Here is a 21,526-nt window from a genome sequence, read left to right on the forward strand (position 1 = left end):
ACCTAAAACTAAAAAATAAATATTTAAGAAAAATGACTTCTTTAAAAAAAAAAAAGAAAGAAAAAAGAAAGAGCTAGAGGAGCCAGGAAGCGCTGGTTTACCCATAAGCACAATTCTCCAAAGGCCAGGGCCTACTGCAGAACAGTATTCCCAGCAGCCCCTTTGCCCTCAGCATTTGGATTTTCTGTTTTTCACATGTCTTCTTTTAGAAATCCCAACTTCATGAATGGCCATCTTTCTTCCACCTATCTATTGCTCTAGTCACCATCCCCACCCCTGCAGCACTTCACTCTGGATTGGTATTTTCCTTCCTGGTTCAACGTGTCTCTTGGGCAACCCCTCACGTTGGTTTGTGCTTTGGCTCCTCCAGTTGCTTAAAACCCCAGTGGACAACCTCTCTAGAGCCTGAACTTCTGAAGAAGAGTGAGTGAATAATCATACCTAATTGAGCTGACTACAAACTGATTCTGAAAACCAGCCCAGGATGCAAGGAGACATTGCCAATGGGGAAGGGAGTTAAAGCCTTGGAAATGGAGGTGCAGTGAGAAGACATGGCTCCAGCCTTCCTGTTGGAACAGTAGCTGCATTGAGGGTTCCCAGGAGTGAGTGTACCTACTGCTTTTTAGTTGTCACATTCCCCAGAGCCCCCTCGTTAGGAGTGGGTACCTGGGATGCCCCTTTACGGTGTGGAGGGGAGGTAGGATGAGGTCTGAGGGGTCCTGCCATTGCCCTGTCTAGGTGACTGCAGTCGTCCTGTGCACTGTGTGCCAGAATAGCCCTGTAGGGAATCTGGGCTTACCTGCTGCCACAAAGGCTTCTCCTGTTCTTTTTTTTTTTTTTTTTTTTTTTTTTAAATTTTTTAATATTTATTTTCTAGTTTTCGGCGGATACATCTTTGTTTGTATGTGGTGCTGAGGATCGAACCCGGGCCGCACGCATGCCAGGCGAGCGCGCTACTGCTTGAGCCACATCCCCAGCCCTTCTCCTGTTCTTTGGTTACATTCATTCATTCAGATTTTTTGGTGCCTTGTATGTGCCAAGCACAATTAGGTTTGCAAATTTTGAAAATTAGGTGGAAATAAGATGGTGGGAGCAGAAGCCAGAGTAAGGATGCTCAGTTGCAATGAAGAGCCATGTGGCCAGCACCATCAGGTACTGAAGAGGTACACAGCTGTTGGCTGAGGTGCGGGCAAGAACATCAGGCCCTCTCAGAGGGACCTCCTGGAAGTCCACCTCAGGGCATCTGCTGTGGGGAGAACAGTATTTCTGCTGAACGCCCTGATCAGGCTGTGGAAGGAAGAGAGGTTGCTTTCCTTGGTTTGAATCAGTAGTTCTTAATATTTTTAGAATTATGGATTCCTTTGGAGATACAAGGATAACAGAACTTTTTTACTAGAAAATGCATGCACATGTTTGTGTAGTTCCATGCACTTAGGAATTCCCAAATGCCCGTCTTTGCTTCCTAAGTCTAAAGCATCTCGCCTTTACCAAACTGGGGGTGTAGCTCGGTGACAGCACTTGCCTAGCTTGTACAATGCCCAGGTTCAATCCCCAGCAACACAAAAAGAATCTTGCCTTTGGATGTGGAGTATGAATCTCTGCCCAGATGCCTACTGCTGAGAAAAGCCCATTCAGCCAGCTTTTCAAGAAGGTTGGCTGCTAGGCTGAGGAGGGACTGTTTGGGAATTATTGCTAGGATTCACCACCTCTGCTGAACCCAGTTGCTGATCCTGGGATGAGCCTCCCAAGAGCAGGAGTCTCCATGCTCTCCAGCTCTGAGAGGAAGGGAATAGATATGTCAAGCCTCAACCAGTTATCCCTGTCCTCTTGCCTTCTGGTCCCTTCCCTGAGGTCAGCTGGTTCTGGAAGATGCTGAGAGGGAGTACTCTAAATGTAACCAATGTGTTGGGGAACTGAGAGACAAACAAACTTTGAGACTTTTCCTCTGCATTTTTTTTTTTTAATCCTTGGGATGACAGGTCCCTCTCCATTTATGCTTCAAGTCCTGCCATCATCTTTTGCCATTCCATATGAGTTCTGGGAGGAGCCTGGTCTCCCTTCTCTCCGATCTCTTCTAAGAGTCCCTCCACCTGCCAAGTTTCTGATCGAGTCAAATAAGTCACCTTTCCAATCATATGAAGGTTCTTCAAAAGACTCGAAATGGAAATGCAATATGACCCAGCTATATCACTGCCTGGTATTTATCCTCAAGAATTAAAGTCATCATACTATAGTGATACACGCATACCCATGTGTACAGCAGCACAGTTCACAATAGCCAAACTACGGAATCAGTTTAGGTGTCCATCAATGGAAGAATGGATAAAGAAAATGTGGTATATATACACAACTAGTTTTATGCAGCCATGAAGAACAATGAAATGTCCTTTGCAGGAAAGTGGATGGAACTTGTGAACATTGTGTTAAGCAAAATAACTCAAAAAGTAGAGGGTTGTATGTTCTCTCTCATGTGGAAACTAAAGAGAAAAAAAGGAAAAGAAAGGGGGGAGGAGGAGAATCTAGGTGTGGTGGTGCACTCCTATAATCCCAGCAGTTTTCGAGGCTGAGGAAGGAGGATCGCAAGTCAAAGCCAGCCTCAGCAACTTAGCAAGACCCTGTCTCTAAATAAAATATAAAAAAGGGCTGGGGATGTGGCTCAGTGGTAAAGCACCCCTGACTTCAATCCCCAGTACCAAAAAACTGAAAGGTCCCATCCCAGAGTAGGTCCTCGCTACAGGCTCTCCATTGTATCATATCACCTTGGCACCTGTCACTGAGAGACTGATGGAGGACTATAGCCAAGAACGAGAGAATAGATGCCTCTTTAGCCCTGAGAATGAAGGGGGCTGGTTGTGCTCAGCCTCCCAGAGCTGGGTGGAAAGATTAGAGTAATTTCCCACTCTCACCTCCAGCAGTTATTTACCTTGCACAGGAAAACGTAAAAGGTGCTTAAGCAGACACTTCCAGGTCTGACCCCTCAGAGCTGGGGGAGGCAGAGCCTGGAATTCAGGAATCCAGTCTGAGAGCTGCCTCCTGCCCTTGGCTCAGATCCAACTTAGGGACGGTGTGGGGTCTGAACCTGAAGAACCCTGAGACAAGGTAAACCATGCTTTCTAACCCTCTGTGACTCAGGGTTTCCTTGGTGTGGGCTCTGAGGAAACCCATAACCTCAGGCACCTTCTGATGTTGGAGGCAAATGAGGTCAGATCAGAGGCAACGGATATCTATTTCCTGTCCCTGCACCTGCTCTCGTTCTGCTTCCCCTGGGGCCTGGGATGCTGCTGTGGCCATGCCAACAACTCTCAGAGGGGCAGTTACTAGGTTGCAGGCCTCTTTGTGCCTCCCTTATGCTGTCCCTTGGACAGTACCACCTTCAGGAAGCAAAAGCCAAACCCCTGGAATCCCTTGTTCCCTAGAGGTTGACCTCCCTTGCTCCCCAGCCTGCTTGCTTATTTGCATAGTGCTATAATGGCAATCTCTGTTTGCAGCCCTCCTCTGGCTACCCAGAGCTGGCCCTTCACTCTGGCTCCTGCAGCACCTCATCAGATGTCTGTAGCCAATGGTATCCATAGGCTGCCTTGCTCAAAGGTAGCTGTCCTCAGCCCAAGGACCCTGTGACCAACTCTAAGCTAGGCCAAATGCTGGACCCTGGGACTGCTTGTACTTTTTCCTAACTTCCATTTGAGCACTGCGTGCCCTTTCATTGACCTGTGACCTTTGAACTTGTCATTCCCTGCAGTGGCTCCTCCTCTCTTTTCTTTTTTTAATTTGTTCTAATTAGTTATACATGACAGTAGATTGCAGTTTGACACATTGTACACAAATGGAGTACTATCCTCTCCTTTTTCGCCTACCAGCCCTCCTGCTGGTCTTCCTGGTAGCTGAACCTTGCTCCTGTCCAGGTAAGCAGCATGTGAAGGATAGGAGAGCTTTCCTAATTGATGGATGCCCTTCAGCGCATGGGGTAGGATCACAGTGCTCAAAGCTGGCCAGACATGCACAGATTCTGCTGTTTCCAAGACACATATTACCAGGAGGCACAGCTCTCCAACCACACAGCAGAGTGTGGGCATGGGGAGCACCACTGCAGGTGCAGGGCCCGGGCACGATGGGGCCCCCAGCCTGATGCTATCATGAGAGGAAAGGGAGTGGAGCCACAGCCCGGAGCAGATAATCAGGTACCCGAATCTCACCAGAGCTGGACCTTCAAGGAACCAGCCTGCCTCGGGTCTAGCAAGCTCCATCCTTTCACACCACATGATGCCAAAACCCAGGGCAGCAGCTGGAATTTTCCACATCTCCATGACATACATGCCCCCTTGTTCCTGACCTGCACATTCTCTTGGGACTGCCTGGCTGACCTCAAGGGGCCGGAGCTAGGGACCAAGGAGGTTTAGGTCAGTCCATATTTAGCTCAGCCCATGTTTTGCTTTCGGCCTCCAAGAGTGGAAGAGGGGTAAGGGAAGGAAGAAGGGCCCATCTCTTCTTGCGGCTGAACCAATCCTGCTTAAGCTGTACTGGCTGCAGCCAGAACTATATGGCAGGAACCCCAGGTGTTGCAAGGCTGACACTAGCCCTGCTATCAGTAACGCTGTCCAGTCTTGGCCTTCAGCAGCTGCTTCCAGATGGGTGGGAACCTCCACTTTAGCTGGGCAGCTTCAGGGGCTACCAATAGCCCACTCCCCTGCACTCTGGCTATGGACACTCTGCTGCTCCTCCACTCCTGCTCCTGTCCCAGTTCCCTTAGCAGAAAAAAGAACAGCACTCAGGGAGACCCTGTAGGCCCTGCAGGCCCCCAGGCCCACCTACTCCAATCCTACAGTTGTGTCTTTCTTACAAGTGATTGGTCAAGTCCACATCTCTGGGATCGAGATGCCTCCCCCCTCCCTCCCAGGGACTATGACATGGGACCCTCCAAGGGATCAGGGCATTAATCCCAATCCCAGGAAAGAGGCTAGAGTTGTCTTAAAAACAAACAAACAACAACAACAACAACAACAAAAAACTCTTGCCTGATCCCCATCTAATGAAAAGGCCCCAAGATCCTGCAGGGATAGGGAACAGGTATCTGTTCCAGACCCTCCTCCTCAGCCTTTAACATAAAGATGGAGGTGGAATTGGAGTCCCTGCAACGATCCCTTCCTGTTTACTCTCTCAAGGTAGAAACAATCCCCTTTCCCTTCACCCCTTACATCACTTTGAAAATGGATTCCAGTAAACTTGAGATCCATTTGTGATGTGGATGCATCAAGAGGAGATGACTGGGAGGTATATCTGCTTCTGGAATGAGTCTCCATAAGCAAGTTGGACTGGTCATTAAAGCACAATTTAGGGAAAGAGGAAGGGACTGGTCAGAAGTCATGATGATCACCCCTTCCTCAGCACTGGCCCATCTGCTGCTCCTTCAGTTTGGGCCAAAGCTTGAGAGAAGGTGTATTCATTGAAATCATTCACTGAATGATCCACTAATTCAATAAGTGTGTTCTGAGGGCCAGGAGTATTGACTCACACCTGTTGTCACAGCTACTCCAGAGGCTGAGGTAGGAGGATCACAAGTTGGAGGCCAGTCTGGGCAACTTTGTGAGATCCTGTCTCAAAATTAAAAATAATTTTTAAAAAAGGCCTGAGGATGTTGCTCAGTGGTAGAAAACCTCAGATTAAATTCCAGTACAAAAAAAGAAGAGGAAGAAAGAAGAAGGAAGAAGAAGAAGAAAGAAGAAGGAAGAAAGTAGAAGAAGGAAGGAGGAGGAGGAGGAAGAAGGAGGAGGAGGAGGAAAAAAGGAGGAGGAGGAGGAAGGAGGAGGGAAAAGGAGGAGGAGGAGGAGGAAGAAGGAGGAGGAGGAGGAAAAAAGGAGGAGGAGGAGGAAGGAGGAGGGAAAAGGAGGAGGAGGAAGGAGGAGGAGGAAGGAGGAAGAAAGAGGAGGAGGAGAAGGAGAAGAGAAGGAGGAGAAGGAGAGGAGGAGGAGGAGGAGGAGGAGGGGAGGAGGAGAAGAAGAAGGAGGAGGAGGAGGAGAAGGAGGAGGAAGAGAAGGAGAAGAAGAAGAAGAAGGGTACTGCATGCAAGAAACTCTGCAGAGAACCACCCTAGAAAAGCTTACTGTCCATTTTGTCTAGGGGAGCAACCGTATTATCTTAGATGGGGTCAATAAAGCCCCAAAGTGATAAGGGGAAGACAGATGTGAGTGATGGGAACAGAACACAAGGTTAAGAGAATAATTCTATAAAATGTGCCCACCATGCTGACCACCACATTCTTTCTTGTCCAAGAAACAATTTACCTGCATCTCTGCCTGGTTTAAGTGGACAGGATAGGACACATTCCTAGGCGAACTACCCATTACTTGCAAGAAAAATGCAGGCCCAAAATAATGTTGATAAGAGGAACCCTGAAGGGGGAGGGCTTTGTGACCCTTTTCACAGACCAAATCCTGGAACTCAGGGAGATAAAGATAAATTCCTCCTAACCATAAACTCTTTAAGAATGTATGATTAAGAATCTAATTAGAACCAGTCAACATGGCCAAAGTGACCTAGAATTGTCATGACAGGGGTGACTTGAAAGACTGATGTCATGTTACTTTCAGTCAAAAGTTAAGAGGTGGTCGAGGCATGGTGGTGCACACCTATAATCCCAGCAGCTTGGGAGGCTGAGGCCGGAGGATCACAAGTTCAAAGCCAGCCCCAGCAAAATCGAGGAGCTAAGCAACTCAGTGAGACCCTGTCTCTAAATAAAATTCAAAATAGGCCTGGGGAAGTGGCTCAGTGGTTGAGTGCCCCTAAGTTCAATCCCTGGTAGCAAAAAAAAAAAAAAAAAAAATCAAGAGGTAGACCTGGGAGGGACTCTCTGGAAACTTTTCTCGGATCCCCAATAAAACTGGAGTGCAAGAGAAGCATGCTGTCCCTTTCCTCTCTGAGAGGACCCATTCTCTCTTGAGAGTGTCCCTTTCCCCTTTCCTATGCCTTCAAAAAACTCATCCTATTACTCTGAGCAACATATCTGAAATCTTTCTGACCTGATCGCAAGAACTGGGGTTTGAAAGTGTGTGTGTGGGGGGGGGGGGGGCGGGGGGCGTTCTTCACACTGCCTCGGTTCCCCAGAAGGCGCCAGCACCATAACACTGTCAGTTGCCCTCCTACGTCACAGGAATTCTCTTTCTTCTCATTTAAATAAATCCTACTCTGTTCACTTTTCCCTTTCTGATTGTGGATTTTAGTTTTCAAATTTATGAGTCAAGAACCAAGAAAGAAATTGGATAAGCAGAGAATGTAGTTTCATCTCAAAACTCCAGTCTGAAAAGGAGAAATGTCTCTACCAAGGGCCCATGACCAGGGAAATCAGGGGAAGGGGCTTGAGAACAATGAAGTCCAGCCTAGGGCTGCCTGAGAGCTGAGGAACAGAGGCCTTTGACATAGCCTGTTGACAGTCACACCAGTAGCACGAGTAAACAGTGTCACACACTTAATGTTTACATCCTTATCCTCAAACAGTCTCCTGTGGGCAAGAAGGGCCAGGAGGGACTGAGAGAGAACACATGGCCCTGAGTGACAGTTCAATGGCACAGGAGCAGGAGTGAGGCCTTCAGCTCTGTCCCAGTGTCACCAACTGCCAGGCTGCAGGCCTTAGATTGCTTAACCTGGCTGAACCTCAGTTTCTTTGCCTGGAAAAATGGAGATACTGGCTATTCATAATCTTGTTCTCCCTCCATTAAGCTAAGACAAGGTAGTTATTTGGGGATGAAGAGTTTCAGTAGAGGTCAGAGCTCGCTCTCTTGGAGTGAGAAGAGTTGAGGATAGAATTAAGGAGGAAATTAAAATTTATTTTTCTTTCCCTTAAGGTTAAACGTGACCATGTTCCTTCCGGGCCCTGGCCCCCTGTCTCAGAGGTCTGAGGGTGAGGGTTAGGCATTCACTAGAAAGCCTTTCCGGAATACGGACCCCAGCCTATCTCAGGACCTACAGGGTTAACGGGAGCGGGGGAGATCCCCCCCAACCCCAGGATTTACTCGGGCATGCTGGGACTTGCAGACTGGCTGACCATCCTATGGCGCAGGGGCCGCTGGGAAATGTAGTCACTGACCTTGCCGGCCGCAGAGTCCCGCGCTCCCAGCGGTGACAGCTCCGGAGGTAGGCGGCGATGGCAGGGGTCTAGGAGCAGGTGTCGGGTGGGAGGGAGAGGGCAAGCTGACAGCTGGGACCCCTGCACTGTAGCCATGAGATTGGACATTTCCCCCACCCCCTGCTTGTGGCTGATGCAACGGGGCCTGCTGGGCAGGAAGAAGGGCAAGAAGCAACGGGGCACTTTTCCCTCTCCCAGGATAGAGGAGCAAAACTGGGTTCCTTCTCCAGGATGGGACCCTCCCTACCTGAGAGTAAGGAGATGTCCCCCCAGCTTATTCGGATACACCATTAACACCTCCCAGAGGATCAATACTGCTCCCCCGAGAAGGGAGGCAGAGTCTGCCCCAGGAGCAACGGAACAAAGTCCTGTCTGCGCAACGTGACCCGGCATCCCACTTTCAAGGAGTAGACTGGCCCCCACTAGGGACGGTGGATGCCCTCCCAGATAAAAGGCACGACAACGAATTGCAGACCTGGCCAGGGGCAAAGGGATGGGGCTCCTCTCTTGAAAAGCTTTAAAAGCCCATTCTAGAGAGTGGGAAGAGGAGGAGGACCAGGCCTCCCCTTCCCTTCTCCCTGCACAAAAGCCCTCCTTCCTGCCCCGCAGCCCTCTGAAGCAGCTGTCACTTCATCCCTCACTTGTAGACCAAAGGGGGATCCTATCTGTCCTGCCCAGGGAGAGTCTCAGCGGGGGCCAGCATGGACCAGTCGGTGGCTATCCAGGAGACTCTGGCTGAGGGGGAATATTGCATCATCATATCCTTCCTGGCTCTGAGCTCCTAGCTCTGGCCCCGTGGGAGGTCAAACAAGGGTGTCAAGGTGTCTGTCCACTCTCTTCCCTTTTTCTCTGAGCTGTCAGGGGAGAAGGAAGCCAATATTTACTAAGTACTCACTTGGTCCTGGGACTCCTTGTCAAGTGCCTTAAGTATGCAACTAGCCTCCCAAACCCCTATGAAGTTGGGGGTTATTATCCCCATTTTGCAGATGAAGAAGGCTCAGAGGAGAAGTGACTTGACCAAGGTCACACAGGGAGTCTGGGAGGCAGGAGAAGGGCAGGGAAGGTGGGGTGGGCTGGATGAGGAGAGGCCTGGTTTCGGGTTTCATTTTTCCTTGACTCTGAGCAGCAGGCGGTACAAGGTGTGTTGTGTGAAGGGGACAGCCGGCAGAGCCGCCTACTGGGGCTTGTTCGCTACCGCCTGGAGCACGGTGGCCAGGAACACGCGTGAGTGAGGGGCTTGGTCTCTGCCTGTCTAGGACTTGGGGTTAGTCTCCATTGGGGGTGGGGTTCAGTAGCTAAGCACCTCTTGCTTCAATCCAATCCCCAGTACCCCCCCCCCGCCAAAAAAAAGAGATTAAAGTAGGGTTGAAGATAGAGTTAAATGGTAGAGTGCTTGCCCACCATGGGTGATCCCCAGCACCTCGAAAAAAATAAATAAATAAAAAGATTGTGTCGGGCTGGGGCTGTAGCTCAGTAGTAGAGCGCTTGCCTTGCATGCCTGAGGCACTGGATTCAATCCTTAGCACCAAATAAAAATAAATAAAATAAAGATATTGTGTCCATCTACAACTAAAAATTTTTTAAAAAAACTGAAAAAAAAAAGAAAAAGAAAAGAAAAGATTATGGCACATACCTGTAATCCCAGCTACTTGGGAGGCTGAGGCAGGAATATTGGCAAATTCAAGGCCAGCCTGGGCAATTTAGTGAGACCCTGTCTCAAAATAAAAAATAAGAAGGTCTGGGATGTAACTCAGTGGTAGGGAGCCCCAACGTTCATTTGCCATTAATTAAAAAAAAAAAAAAAAATGGGAGTGGTCACAGGAGGCAGATGTGCCAAAGGGCAGCATCATGGGAAATGAGACTCTTTAGATGGAGGAGGATTTAAGAACCCGAGGAAGATGTATTAGGGAGGGAAAAATCAAATTTTGCAACTGCAAAGGCCTTTCAACACTTATCTTTGCCTTAGAACACAAGGGAACTTAAAATTTTCCTCACGCATCAGCGCCCTTTAGACAAGGTTGGGCGTTCAGGGTGGCTGTAGATGAGTCTGTACTTCAAAGGTCTGAAACACTGAGGCACTTAGAGGTTCTTTGGAAGCATTCCCCGGTCACATCCACTCAGTTACACTGGAGCAGAGGGTAAATGACACTCGTCAAAGACCTCATAGCTAGTAAGTGGACCTCAGGGCCTCAGAACTGGGTGGAAGGGGCCAGAGGTGGATTTTCTTATCCTCCATCCTAGTTTTAGAGATAGGAAACTGAGGTTGGGGAAGGGAGAGGGGGTGGCTGAGGTTGCACTGTGGCTGTCACATGCAGCGCTAGAAGGTACATTTTACTAACAGCATGGGCTCCCCAAAGTGAGACAAGTTCCACTTTGATGACCTCATCCATAAACTGCAGTTTCCACAGGCACCCTGAACAGAGCTGGCCTGAGTAGTGAGCCTGGGCACCACCAGAATTGCCCTAGGGACCCACAGACAGCATCAGCACCTAGGCTTCGAAGAGGAGCCTGAGGCATGGCCAGTGGGCCCTGTCCTCACTTCCGCTTCCTGCCCTCAGTCTCTTCCTGTATACGCACCGGAGGATGGCCATTACCGGGGATGATGTCTCCTTGGACCAGATAGTGCCAGTCTCACGAGATTTTACGCTGGAAGAAGGTGCCACAGAGGGCTGGGTGGTATGAATCCCTCTCCTCTAGGTGTCCCCTGAGTCATCTCTGCCCACATTGGGGATGGGTGGTGGGAATAAGGATGACATTGGGGCAAGGGTGCTCAGTTGCTAAAGACATTCTCGTTTCCTTCCTGCACAGTGTCCCCAGATGGTGAACTCTACATCCTTGGTGAGTGGTCCTCTCACTCTGGGTCCCAGTTGGGGAAGAGGGTACAGGATCTGCAGAGAGAGAGAGAGAGGAATGTGTGAAGTAAGAATACCCCTGATGTCCTTAACTGTGGCAAATAAGACCCTGCAGGGACTTCAGAGACTGAGTCTTCCCCTTCTATAAAGTGGGGAGGGTGTTAACCAATTGAGTCCCAAGCTTTCAATTCTTTATAGGACATAATGGGTTATTTTGGAAGTGAGAATACAGAGGGTTCTCTTACTGTAAGTAAATTTCCATGGGCTCATTTCCATCCTCACTCCCTTGCTTGCTGCCCTAGACTCCTCTGGGTCTCTCTCATCATCTTGAACACCCCATGTTCTCACAGTGGAGTTCCCTCTTCCTGAAAGCCCCACACCTCTTTACACTTCCTAGTCATCTTTCAGGGGTCAGGTCACACATTTCTTTTCCAAGGAAGCCTTTGATAAACACTTAAATTTCCTGCAAACTTTTTCTTTTTCTTGCCCTTGCCAGGCCCCTGTCACACATAGTGATTTGATGATTTGTACTGACTTACTTAATGATTGACTTCTTTGTTAGATGATGATGATGATGATGATGATGATAGTAATAGAGGCCAATATATAACCAAGGATTACCTTGTGTCAGATAACAAGCTGAAAGCTTTACATACATCACATTGTGCTTTCTTCACAACCACTCCATGAGATTATCACTGTTTTTATCCCCATTTTGTGGGCAAGGTAACTGAGGCCCAGAAAAATTAAATAATTTAGTAGGGGATGGAATCTGGATTCATACTTAGAATTCAGACCCTGGGGTCCACACTTGTAATTGCTCTGCTAGTTGCTTTGGTTCCTTCATTAGTTCAGCATGTTTTTGAATGCTCACCATGTGCCACTGGGTATTGGCCATATACCACAAACAAGGTGACTTCCAGACTTGCCCCCTGAAGAAGGGCCCGCATCTATGTTCCTCACCATGGTATTCCCAGTGCTAGCGCTGTGCCTGGCATTATCAGGAGGATCAACTGATGGTCAGTACCACCAGAGGATCTACCTGTACGTGCTCTTCATTGCACTGGGAGGGGTAGACACTACTAGCTCAGAGAATCTGTTTTTGCCAGCTCCATCCAGTACTGCACTGGTGAGCCTTACTAACTTCTCAGAGCCTACCTACCAATAAAGTGCAGAGGATGTGAATTTGGAACTGAGGATACAAATGGCTCTTTTACTTGCCAGCAGCAACCCTGAGTGAGTTGCTTAAGGCCCCAGAGGCTTTGGGGGAGCCTGGAATGATGATTCTCCGTCTGAGGAATGCTACCCTTAAGATCAATCCAAATATTCAGTTGCTGGCAGCTGAGGGCTCATTTTCTGCTTCCTTTGTGCAGGCTCAGATGTGACCATTCAGCTGGACACAGCAGAGTTCAGCCTTCTATTCCGACTACCCTTTGGCTCACACACCAGGATGTTCCTCCAGGAAGTCACCAAGGCCTGTGTAGGTAGGTAAGACCCCAGGCTCCCAGAGAGGTGTCGACTGGGGGTACTGACCTACCCACTCCAGTTGACTTTTCACCCTTTGGACTCACATTCAACAACTTCTGTGCCCTCTAAAAGCTGCTGGCATGGAGCTGCAGTGCCCCTAGGCCACCAGCCAACTATAGTTTGATTTTCTATTTAGGATTTCTGGCCCTCAGTATTAGCTGTAGCAGGGTCTCTCTGCACAGGGCTCCACAGGGTAGTTTGTAACTCTGATAATGAACCTCTTACAAGGTGGCAGGGCCAGCAACTTCTAGAGGCGCATCCATTTCCCTCTCTCCATCACCCAGCTAGAACCAAAGGAAGTCAGTTGTATGGGCTCTCATGCCCCCCTTGAACCTGGTCGTGTTCTCCCCTGCAGCTGAGAAAATGGTCTAGCTTTGATCTAGCAGTGAGAGGACAAAATTTGTTTAGATGTGAGATCAGCCAGGCAGGTAAAGGAGAATTTGTGTACAGAGCAGAGGACTAACTATAGAACATGCAAATTCAAGCCACCAGGTGCTGGGGTTTGGGCATGATTCCTGTCAAGCTAACATTTTGTCTCTTTGGGAATATGGGAGGGTGTGCCTTCTATGGCGGTTCCATTGTGGAGGGTGAAGCTCAGGGATTCCAACTCTTAGGTGTTCTAGGAAAGGGACTGGCTTTGGATGCAAACTGGCTTCTGGGGGAAAGAAAATAGAAACAACATTATGTAGCCTTGAAGGCCTGCTTAAGGAATTTAAAATTTATTCTATAAGCAGGGGAAAAATTTATCTCTAAATCTTAAAAACAATAAAGATCATCTACTTTATGATTATCAGTGGTGATTATAGAAAAGATAATAGTAGTTATGCAGGTTGAGCATCCCTAATGTGAAAATCAAAAATCTAAATGGTTCCAAACTCCAGAACTTTCTGAGTACCAATGTGATGCTGCAAGTAGAAAAATCCCAGACCACGAAACTTTGTTTTATGCCCACAATGATTAAAAATGTTGTATAAAATTACCTTTAGGTTATATGTATAAGGTGTATAAGGTCCCAAGCATTTCAGATCAGAGGTACTCAACTTGCACAACAAAGTGCACAGGCTTTGAATCTACACAGCCTCTTGAGTTTGAAATACATCTGTACCAGGTGAAGTGGTGCACACCTGTAATCCCAGCAACTCAGGAGGCAGAGGCAGGAAGATCACAAGTTTGAGGGGCCAGCCTGGGCAATTTAGTGAGTCTGATAAAAACAAAAGAAAAGAAAGGTGGGAAACTGGGAATGTAGCCCAGTGGTACAATGCTCTTGGGATTTTGTACTCCCCAGTACAAGAGAGAGAGAGAGAGAGAAGAAAGAATCCATCTGTGTGACTTTGGGTAAGTCATGTCATCTCTCTGAACCTTAGTTTTTGGTATCTTCTATATGTAATGAATATCTTTCTCATGGGGCGGTAGGAATTAAAAGTAACGTGTATGCAAATGTTTTTGAAACTGTAGAGGGTTTTCGTGCTCTCCATCAGAAGAACCAGATAAAGGCACATTGGCAGAGGAAAGACTTTTTATTCTTATGCTTGAGCACAAGGGAGGCAGCATATGGGGACGTAAATCCCAGGCTGACTCAAACAAACAAACAAAAGGACAGAAATGTGTAGCTTTATAGTGCTCCTATGGCAGTCAGGGATGAGATCTCTTGATGTCACTTTATGGTAGATGTGGAGTTCCAGCTCTCATCATTCTCTCAACATTCCTCCCTCTTCTGTGTCCCATGTCTCATTATCATCTTGGGTCTCTGCCTCCAGGTGTAATCATTTCTATGCTCATTAGCATAGTAATTAGAAAAGGTAATTGCAGGTTAGTTAGTGACTATTCTACACATGTGTTTGACCCTTACCATTGGGGGAAAAAAACCTGACACTATTTCAGAACAGGGCAACCTATTGTTCTGTCGTAGTGGAGCTGATCGATAACTCAATTAATTGTTTTGTTTTCCTTGGTCCTGGCTTCCTACTATGGACTGACTTTCCAACCTCCCATTTCCTAGTGTGCTACCTTAATTTCATAGCCTTGAAATCTGATCTACTTTTAAAGTCCCAGTTCTCTGGTATTTTTAACTTCACAAGATTGAGGGTTAACTTAGCTGTCTCAAAATTGCCCACCATATAGAAGGAGCTCAGCAAATGTTTATTCCTCGGTGCATAGATCATATCTAACATTCACTGTGGACTTGTCATGTGTGAAACACTATTCTAAGACCTTTTCACACAACATCTTATTTAACCCTCACCATGACTTTGTAAGGTAGGTATTATCAATGTCTCCACTTTACAGATGAGGAAACTGAGTCTCAGAGAGGATAAGTGCTTATCTGAGTACACATCTAGGAAACTGTCAGCCAGGATTAGGCAGTATTACCTAGCTGTACTCCAGAGCCTGAGCTGGAGCCCTTGAGCATCTTGCTGTCTTGCTTCCCTGGGTTGTGATTCCCTCTTCCTATAAATGGCTCAGGGAAGGTTCTGTGTAGGAAGTGGTATAAAAGCTGACACTAGAAGAGAGAACAAGATTCTTTTTCCCAGTTAAGCATACAAGGAGGGGAAAAGGCATGATTGTGAGAGGGGAAGCAGGTGGTTCAGAGGTACTGAGCTTGGAAGGGTATGGAGAGAACTGAGCAGAAGAGACTAACAGAGGGCAGCTCATGAAGAGATTTAAATAAGTAACAAAGAACCTGGACTCTGCCCTACAGCTTGTGTAGAGCTAGTAAAGAGTTTTAAGCTGCGGAGCAATAAGGCAAGATTTGCAAGTTAGAAAATTCCTCTGCTAAAAACAAGACAGAAAGAAAATTCCTCTGCGAACGAGTTTGGAAGGGGTGGGGTGGAGGGAGCCTGGAGCAGGGAAATCAATAGGAATGTATCACAGTGGTTCAGGCATAAAAATAAGGCTTGGACCAGGGTCCTGGGGATGAAACTGGGGAAGAATTGAGGGACTAGAGAGGCATTGAACGGAAGAAACGAAGGCACCATAGGGCTGTGAATTTGGGTTGTGTTGACAACTTTATCACAACTGATTGTGAGCCTGATGTAATGGGCACTTAATATTTGTTGAATGGATGAACACAGCTATCTCTTTTTAAAGTGTGTTGAGAAGATTAAGGAGTAATCTTAGCACGTGGTCACTATGAGGTCGGAGGCTGCCTGGGATCTCCGCCTTGAGTAGCACTTCTTTGTTTACATCTATTATCGCATCTCGACCTCGTACCCCTGCAGTGAACGAGCGAAACGGGCTTGGAGATTCTCCCGAGAATATAGTCATACAGAAGTGCAGCCTCTTCAAGCCTGTAGCTCAGTCTGCGCTCCTTGTTCCTTCCACAGGCTTGGACCCTGCGACCCGGGATCCTGAGTTCCAGTGGCTGTCCCGATACAGGTGTGCGCCACCACAGGAGGCTGGCTCACCGACACTGCGCGATTGGAACTCGGCCCCGGGCACCTGGCCCGCGTGCGGGACAATTGGCGGAGGCAGGTATCCGTCTCACAAGAAGCGATGGGGATTGGAGCAGGTCCTGCCTCAGGGGGCGGGCTCCGTTCTGTTTAGGGGCGGGGCGAAGGCGCAGACGAACTTTCGATTGGCGGAGGTGGCACGCGGGGGTGTAGCCGAATGGGGGCGGCACGCTCGGGGCGGGCGGCGATATGAAGAGCTTGAGGAAGCAGGCAGGGAAATGTCCGCCGCCGCCGGCTCTCGAGAGCGCGACTCTGCAGGTCGGGCGGGCGGTGGGAAGCTGGGCTGGGGACGGCGGCGGGTGGCCCTGCCCGGCCATGGGGTGGAAAGGTGCTGCGGGTTGGCGGGCGGGCGCATGGGGCGAGACCAAGGTCCCGGCCGTCCGGAGGTGGGGACACTGGGGCTGAAGTTCTGTGGGGATGTTATTCTCAGCCGGGCATGATGAGGGCAGGCCGGTGGGAAGGGTGTACCCAGGAATCCGGAGGCGGGGGGATTTTAATAAAGTTCATTTGACTCGATGTGTGACCTCGGGTCGCTCGCTGCCTCTCTTGGGGCCTCAGTTTCTCCAGCTGAGCTTGCTTTTCAGTCCTGACCTTCCGAGGGGCGAACGTGTTTGTGTGGGGTGTGTACTGCTGTTGACAGAGACTTCCTTTGGATGAAGTGGGGTGTGTATTAGGGCTGTCTTAGTTCCAGGCCCCTGCGGTAGATTGGGCTATGCACAGAGCTGAAGTTCACTGGAGTCCTGGTCCACCCTGCCACTGGGGGCCAGGATGAGGTTACAGGTGAAAGGGACTAGGTTTTTTCCACACAGCCTTTGGTGGATAATGGGTAGCACAAAAGGCTAATTGTTGAGCTTGAGGTTATCCTCTGGAGAGCTTAGAGGCTCAGAGCTGAAATTTGGGTCAGTCTTGTGCTTTGGGAGGACCTGTCTTTTTGTCCAGATCCAGAGTTTTCTGCAAGGGCTTGCTGATGTCCCCTCCCTCCCTCTCCCCCCCCCGCCCCCCCCCCCGGGTGTGGCCATGAGGCCCCAGTTTCATGTGAGCTTTGGCATAGCCACTAGTACCCATTTGTACCAGTTTTTTCAGTCATTTGCTAGGGATGAAGAGGCTGTCAAGTAGCAGTGTTAAGTGTGGGCCAGCACTCCATTTGCTCTTACAAGGCTTGGAAACTATGAGGGGAGGAGAGTGACATGTTGCACAAGAGTTTGTAAAATGAGAGGAAACTAGGCAAGCAGAGGACTTCCTCAATGCTTATGCTTTTCCTTCATTGCAGCCACCACAAGATGCGATTGAAGCACCTGATGGTGCTGATAGTTTGCACTTTCTTGGGCTTATCTTAGAGTTCACTTGAAGAGCCGGTCTTGAGACAGCTATTGCTTCAGTTTCCATGACATTCTGGGTTGTGGTACTGGGACAGGTGAGAGTGTAAGATTAAGAGCACATCCTCTCCTTGCCCTTCATAAGAGGCTGCCAGAATCCAGATAATCGGTAGACAACAAGCCCAATGGCAGGACAAAGAGGTGAGATTTGTCTTTTCAGCCCGCATGCCAGAGCCAGGCTGTTGTAGTGCTTCGTTCTTTCAGCAGAGGAATATCTTTGGTGAGACAGATCAGCTAGCACCCAAGCCTGTTATCTGCCCCTGAGAGAAATGTGCAAGGACGGCAGAATCTTTCATTTCCTTTCACAAAAGGGAAACTAGCCACATGCTGGAGAGGAATTATTATCAAGGTTTTGTTTTTACTTTTAGTTTAAAAGAATTTGTCCCCATCAAAACAACACAGTAAGTGAGATTCCACTAGTAATTGCTGATTTGCTCCTATTAAAATTGGTACAAATGGTACCAAACTCCCCTTTCTGTTCGGGTCATTTCTATTTCCCAGAGTTGCTGTGGCCTCAGCCGAGAGTTGCTGCTTCTACAACAGATAAGAGAAACCCTTTGGGCCAACTCTGGACGCTTAGTAGATCCAGGCCCCAAGGTAGTGGATTTGGTTCTTCTATGTGCATATGATTAAAATTCCCACTCCCAGTAGCCAACCCCAGAGAAAAGTTTTTTTGCAATGCTGTTTGTGGCACACAGCAGCAGTACAAGGCACCTCCCAGGAGCTGGCAGTCTGGCAGAGAGGGGGTCTGATAGTCTATGGAGATAAGAAAGCATAGGGCCAGCCTTGTGGGACAGTGATCCTTGTAGGGTGAGCCAAGGGCAAGAGCCCCTGGAAGGCCTAAATGTTTTGGGGCTAAGGTGAATCTGGTCTTCATTCCTCACCTTTGCCTTGATAGAGAAAGGAAAAATTCTCACTTTAGTGATTGTCTCAAAAATGTTCATTCCTTTCTTGGGTCTGTCTCTGTTGAATTCAGGAATATTAGGGGTAGAAATTGTAGTAGAAAAATAAAGTGAAGCTAGTTTCCACCTGGAATCCATGTCTTAGGTTGGGATGGGTATCTAGGAGCCAAGTTGTGATGTTGAAATGAGACACAGTGCTTCTTGTTGAGTGGGAACCTGTTCACCTGATTCTCTGTGGTCTCTTCAACTGCTAAGACCTTTCACTGGCTTTACACTGGTATCTGTTTTAGGCAGGAGCTTTTCTGCTTCTTGGTTTATTTTATTGCTCTTAACTTTTATAGCCTTTTCTTTCTTTAAACAGAATGGGGTCTGACTTGGGGAAAATGTCTCATTTTTTTAATATTTATTTTTTAGTTGGACACAATATCTTCTTTTATCTATTTTTTTTTTTAACGTGGTGCTGAGGATCGAACCCAGGGCCTCGCATGTGCTAGGCAAGCGTTCCACCACTGAGCCACAGCCCCAGCCCCTCATTATTGTTATCTAACAACTGAAAATCCATTTATCTGGTTGAAAACCCAATGGGACATCCTTTATAGGGCTCAGTACTTATCAAGTTGTTGTGTAAAAAGCTCACTTGCATTTCATCGTGGGTCCATGCAAAGACCTGCAGTTGTGTTCTGGAGAATTCTGAGCTCTACACTGGAAAGGAAACAGATACTTGGAAGTCCCGTGGGGGCTGTTCAGGGCTAATTTATCAAAGTGGTAGGAGCAAACAAATGTTGGTATTTTGGATTTTTTTTCCATAGTTGATTCAAAGTGAGCTAGCTTTATAGTAATTCAAATTTAGAATGAAATGTGTTATAAGTGTTTTTTTCCCCGGACCCAGGAAACAAAGCTTTAAAGTCTGGCCTGTGAAAGGAAATGAATGCTATTTATATCTTGGGGTAACATAAAGGGTAACCTAGATTACTAGAGCAGGAGCCAGAGAGAATGTTAGAAAAATAGCCTGTGGGTTGATTTTCTTTCGTCTTGCTCTGTCTGTATTAATAAGTAAAACCTGTGTGACCATCAGATCCTTTTAGCATGAAGAAAATGAATTTGCTTTTGTTTCTCTTAGAGGTAGGAATATTACATACATATCATTTCCACTTTTGTAGTAAGCTCTGCAGACTTTCTAAGCAAATTAATTTGAGGCACATGTTTCTTTAAACTAAACAGAAGTGGGAGGGTAGTGGCACACACCTGTAATCCCAGGAGCCTGAGGCAGGAGGATCACAAGTTCAAAGCCAGCCTGGGCAATTTAGCAAGGCCTTAAGCAACTAGTGAGTTCCTGTCTCACAAAGGGCTCACAAAGGGCACGGTGGCGCATGCCTGTAATCCCACTGGCTTGGGAGGTGGAGGCAGGAGGATTGGGAGTTCAAAGGCAGCTCTGCAACTCAGTGAGACCCTGTCTCTAAATAAAATACAAAATAGGACTAGGGATGTGACTCAGTGGTCAAGTGCCCTTGAGTTCAATCCCCAGTTACCCCCGCCCTGCAAAAAATAAAAATAAAAAAGGCTGGGGATGTGGCACAGTGTTTAGGTGCCCTAGGATTCAATCTCTGGTACCAATAAATAAATAAATAAATGAAATAAAACAGAACTGTACCAATTTTTCTTCCTCCTTTTATTCTCTGTTTTCCTTCTTTGTCCCATACGAACATATGCTTATTTCTAGTACAGGAGAATCCCCTAAAGACTTTTTTCCCTTGTGAAAACAGTTTGATTTGGAATTCTACAGTGGTTTTTTATAACAAGAGAGGTGACCCACAAATATTTATTTAGGAGCAGAGCTTTTAATGGAAGAATCCTTAGGGATGGGTAGTTTAGGAAGAGGAGGTGTCAATATCTATTACAGGAAAGGCAGTGTTGGGCATAGATGCTGGCTGACCTACATTTTTGTTTGTTTGTTTTGGTTGGTGGTTTGATTGTTTTTTGTTTTTTTCTTAAAATATACTGTAACAACAGCCAAAAGGAAAAAAAAAGTCAATGTAAAAAATATAACTGTAGCAAATTTGTAGTATTTACTGATGATCCATATATGAGCTGAAGCTAGCAAATATGAATCAGAAGAGACTTTCATTCTTGAAATAGTGATGATAAGGATTTAAACAAAGTGTATGTCTAAGTAGCCTGGCTGTTTTTGTCTTTTCACTGTTGCTCCTGGGTAAAATATTAGATATGTTTTGATTTCTCTCTCTCTCTCTCTCTCTCTCTCTTTATATCTTTATTTTTTTTAAATATTTTTTAAGTTTTGTTTTTTAGTTATATATGGACACGATATCTTTATTTTGTTTATTTTTATTTTTTTATGTGGTGCTGAGGATCGAACCCAGGGCCTCGTACATGCTAGGCAAGCCCTCTACCGCTGAGCCACAACGCCAGCCCTTGATTGTTCTCTCTTAACATCTATAAAATTGGAGTAAAAGTTTGCCTTCTGGAAGGTCACACAATACTTGTAGCAAAGCTAGATAACTTAAGGGTGCTTTTATGTGAGCAACACACTTAGACATTGCAAATGCCCAGTCCCAAGAGTTTTGAACCTGGCTGCCCTCTTCTGGGTCTATCCCTTGGTGGTTTCTTTCCAGAAGAATTGTATTTGTTATCTTTTTTACTCCTTCCCTCACTCCAGTTTCTTTTCTCTTAATGCAGTCACTAAAAACCTCAGTTATTCTTACTTTTCTCTATCCTTTTATGCCTAATAAGCAAAATTTGTCCATTCTTTTTCTTCAATACTGCTCCTATGTGCCCACATTTCAAAATCCCCCTAGTTCATGTTAGTTCATACTAACATGAACAATTGCATTGGCTGAATGCAATCAACAATTGAATTACCTGAACAATTTACCTGAACAATTGCATTGGCTCTCTCTCTTTTTTTTTTAGTTATCGGCGGACACAACATCTTTGTTTGTATGTGGTGCTGAGGATCGAACCCGGGCCGCACGCATGCCAGGCGAGCGCGCTACCGCTTGAGCCACATCCCCGGCCCTGCATTGGCTCTCTTACAAGTCTTCCCGACCTTAAGTTTCTCTCTTATCTCCTTAGAACATGCTTTTTATCACATCTCACTATGTGATGTGAGTTTACATGTTCTACCACTCCCTGTTGCCTACAGAATAAAGTTCAGATTCCTTGGTGTGACGTTCAAGTCCTGCACAGCCTGGCCTCAGCCCACCTCTCTAGTCTTGTCTGCCACAACTCAAGTGCATTTCCTCTTACTTCAAACTTGACTGCTTATTATTTCTGGATGGAGCTCTGT

General features: G+C 47.1%; 1 protein-coding gene across 6 annotated transcripts in view; it reads left to right on the forward strand.

The window, feature by feature from the left end:
* Positions 1-8,018: 8,018 nt before the first annotated feature.
* Inpp5b (inositol polyphosphate-5-phosphatase B) overlaps positions 8,019-21,526 on the forward strand; it is a 54,341-nt gene continuing 40,833 nt past the window's right edge. For 2 of the 6 annotated variants that reach the window (XM_046468996.1, XM_058570893.1), the window contains exons 1-7: positions 8,019-8,124; positions 8,726-8,874; positions 9,246-9,340; positions 10,675-10,772; positions 10,925-10,954; positions 12,342-12,452; positions 15,819-15,962. In XM_046468996.1, coding sequence (XP_046324952.1) covers positions 8,818-8,874; positions 9,246-9,340; positions 10,675-10,772; positions 10,925-10,954; positions 12,342-12,452; positions 15,819-15,962 — 535 coding nt within the window. In that variant the 5' untranslated portion in view covers positions 8,019-8,124; positions 8,726-8,817. Of the gene's footprint in view, positions 8,125-8,725; positions 8,875-9,245; positions 9,341-10,674; positions 10,773-10,924; positions 10,955-12,341; positions 12,453-15,818; positions 16,203-21,526 lie in introns of those variants that run through there. The other 4 variants (XM_046468993.1, XM_046468994.2, XM_046468995.2 and 1 more) reach the window with 4 other exon arrangements.

The sequence above is a fragment of the Marmota monax genome, unplaced genomic scaffold (genome assembly GCF_021218885.2).
Source record: "Marmota monax isolate L192 unplaced genomic scaffold, Marmota_monax_Labrador192_F-V1.1 WCK01_AAM20220418_F8-fsc00008, whole genome shotgun sequence".
Taxonomy (NCBI): domain Eukaryota; kingdom Metazoa; phylum Chordata; class Mammalia; order Rodentia; family Sciuridae; genus Marmota; species Marmota monax.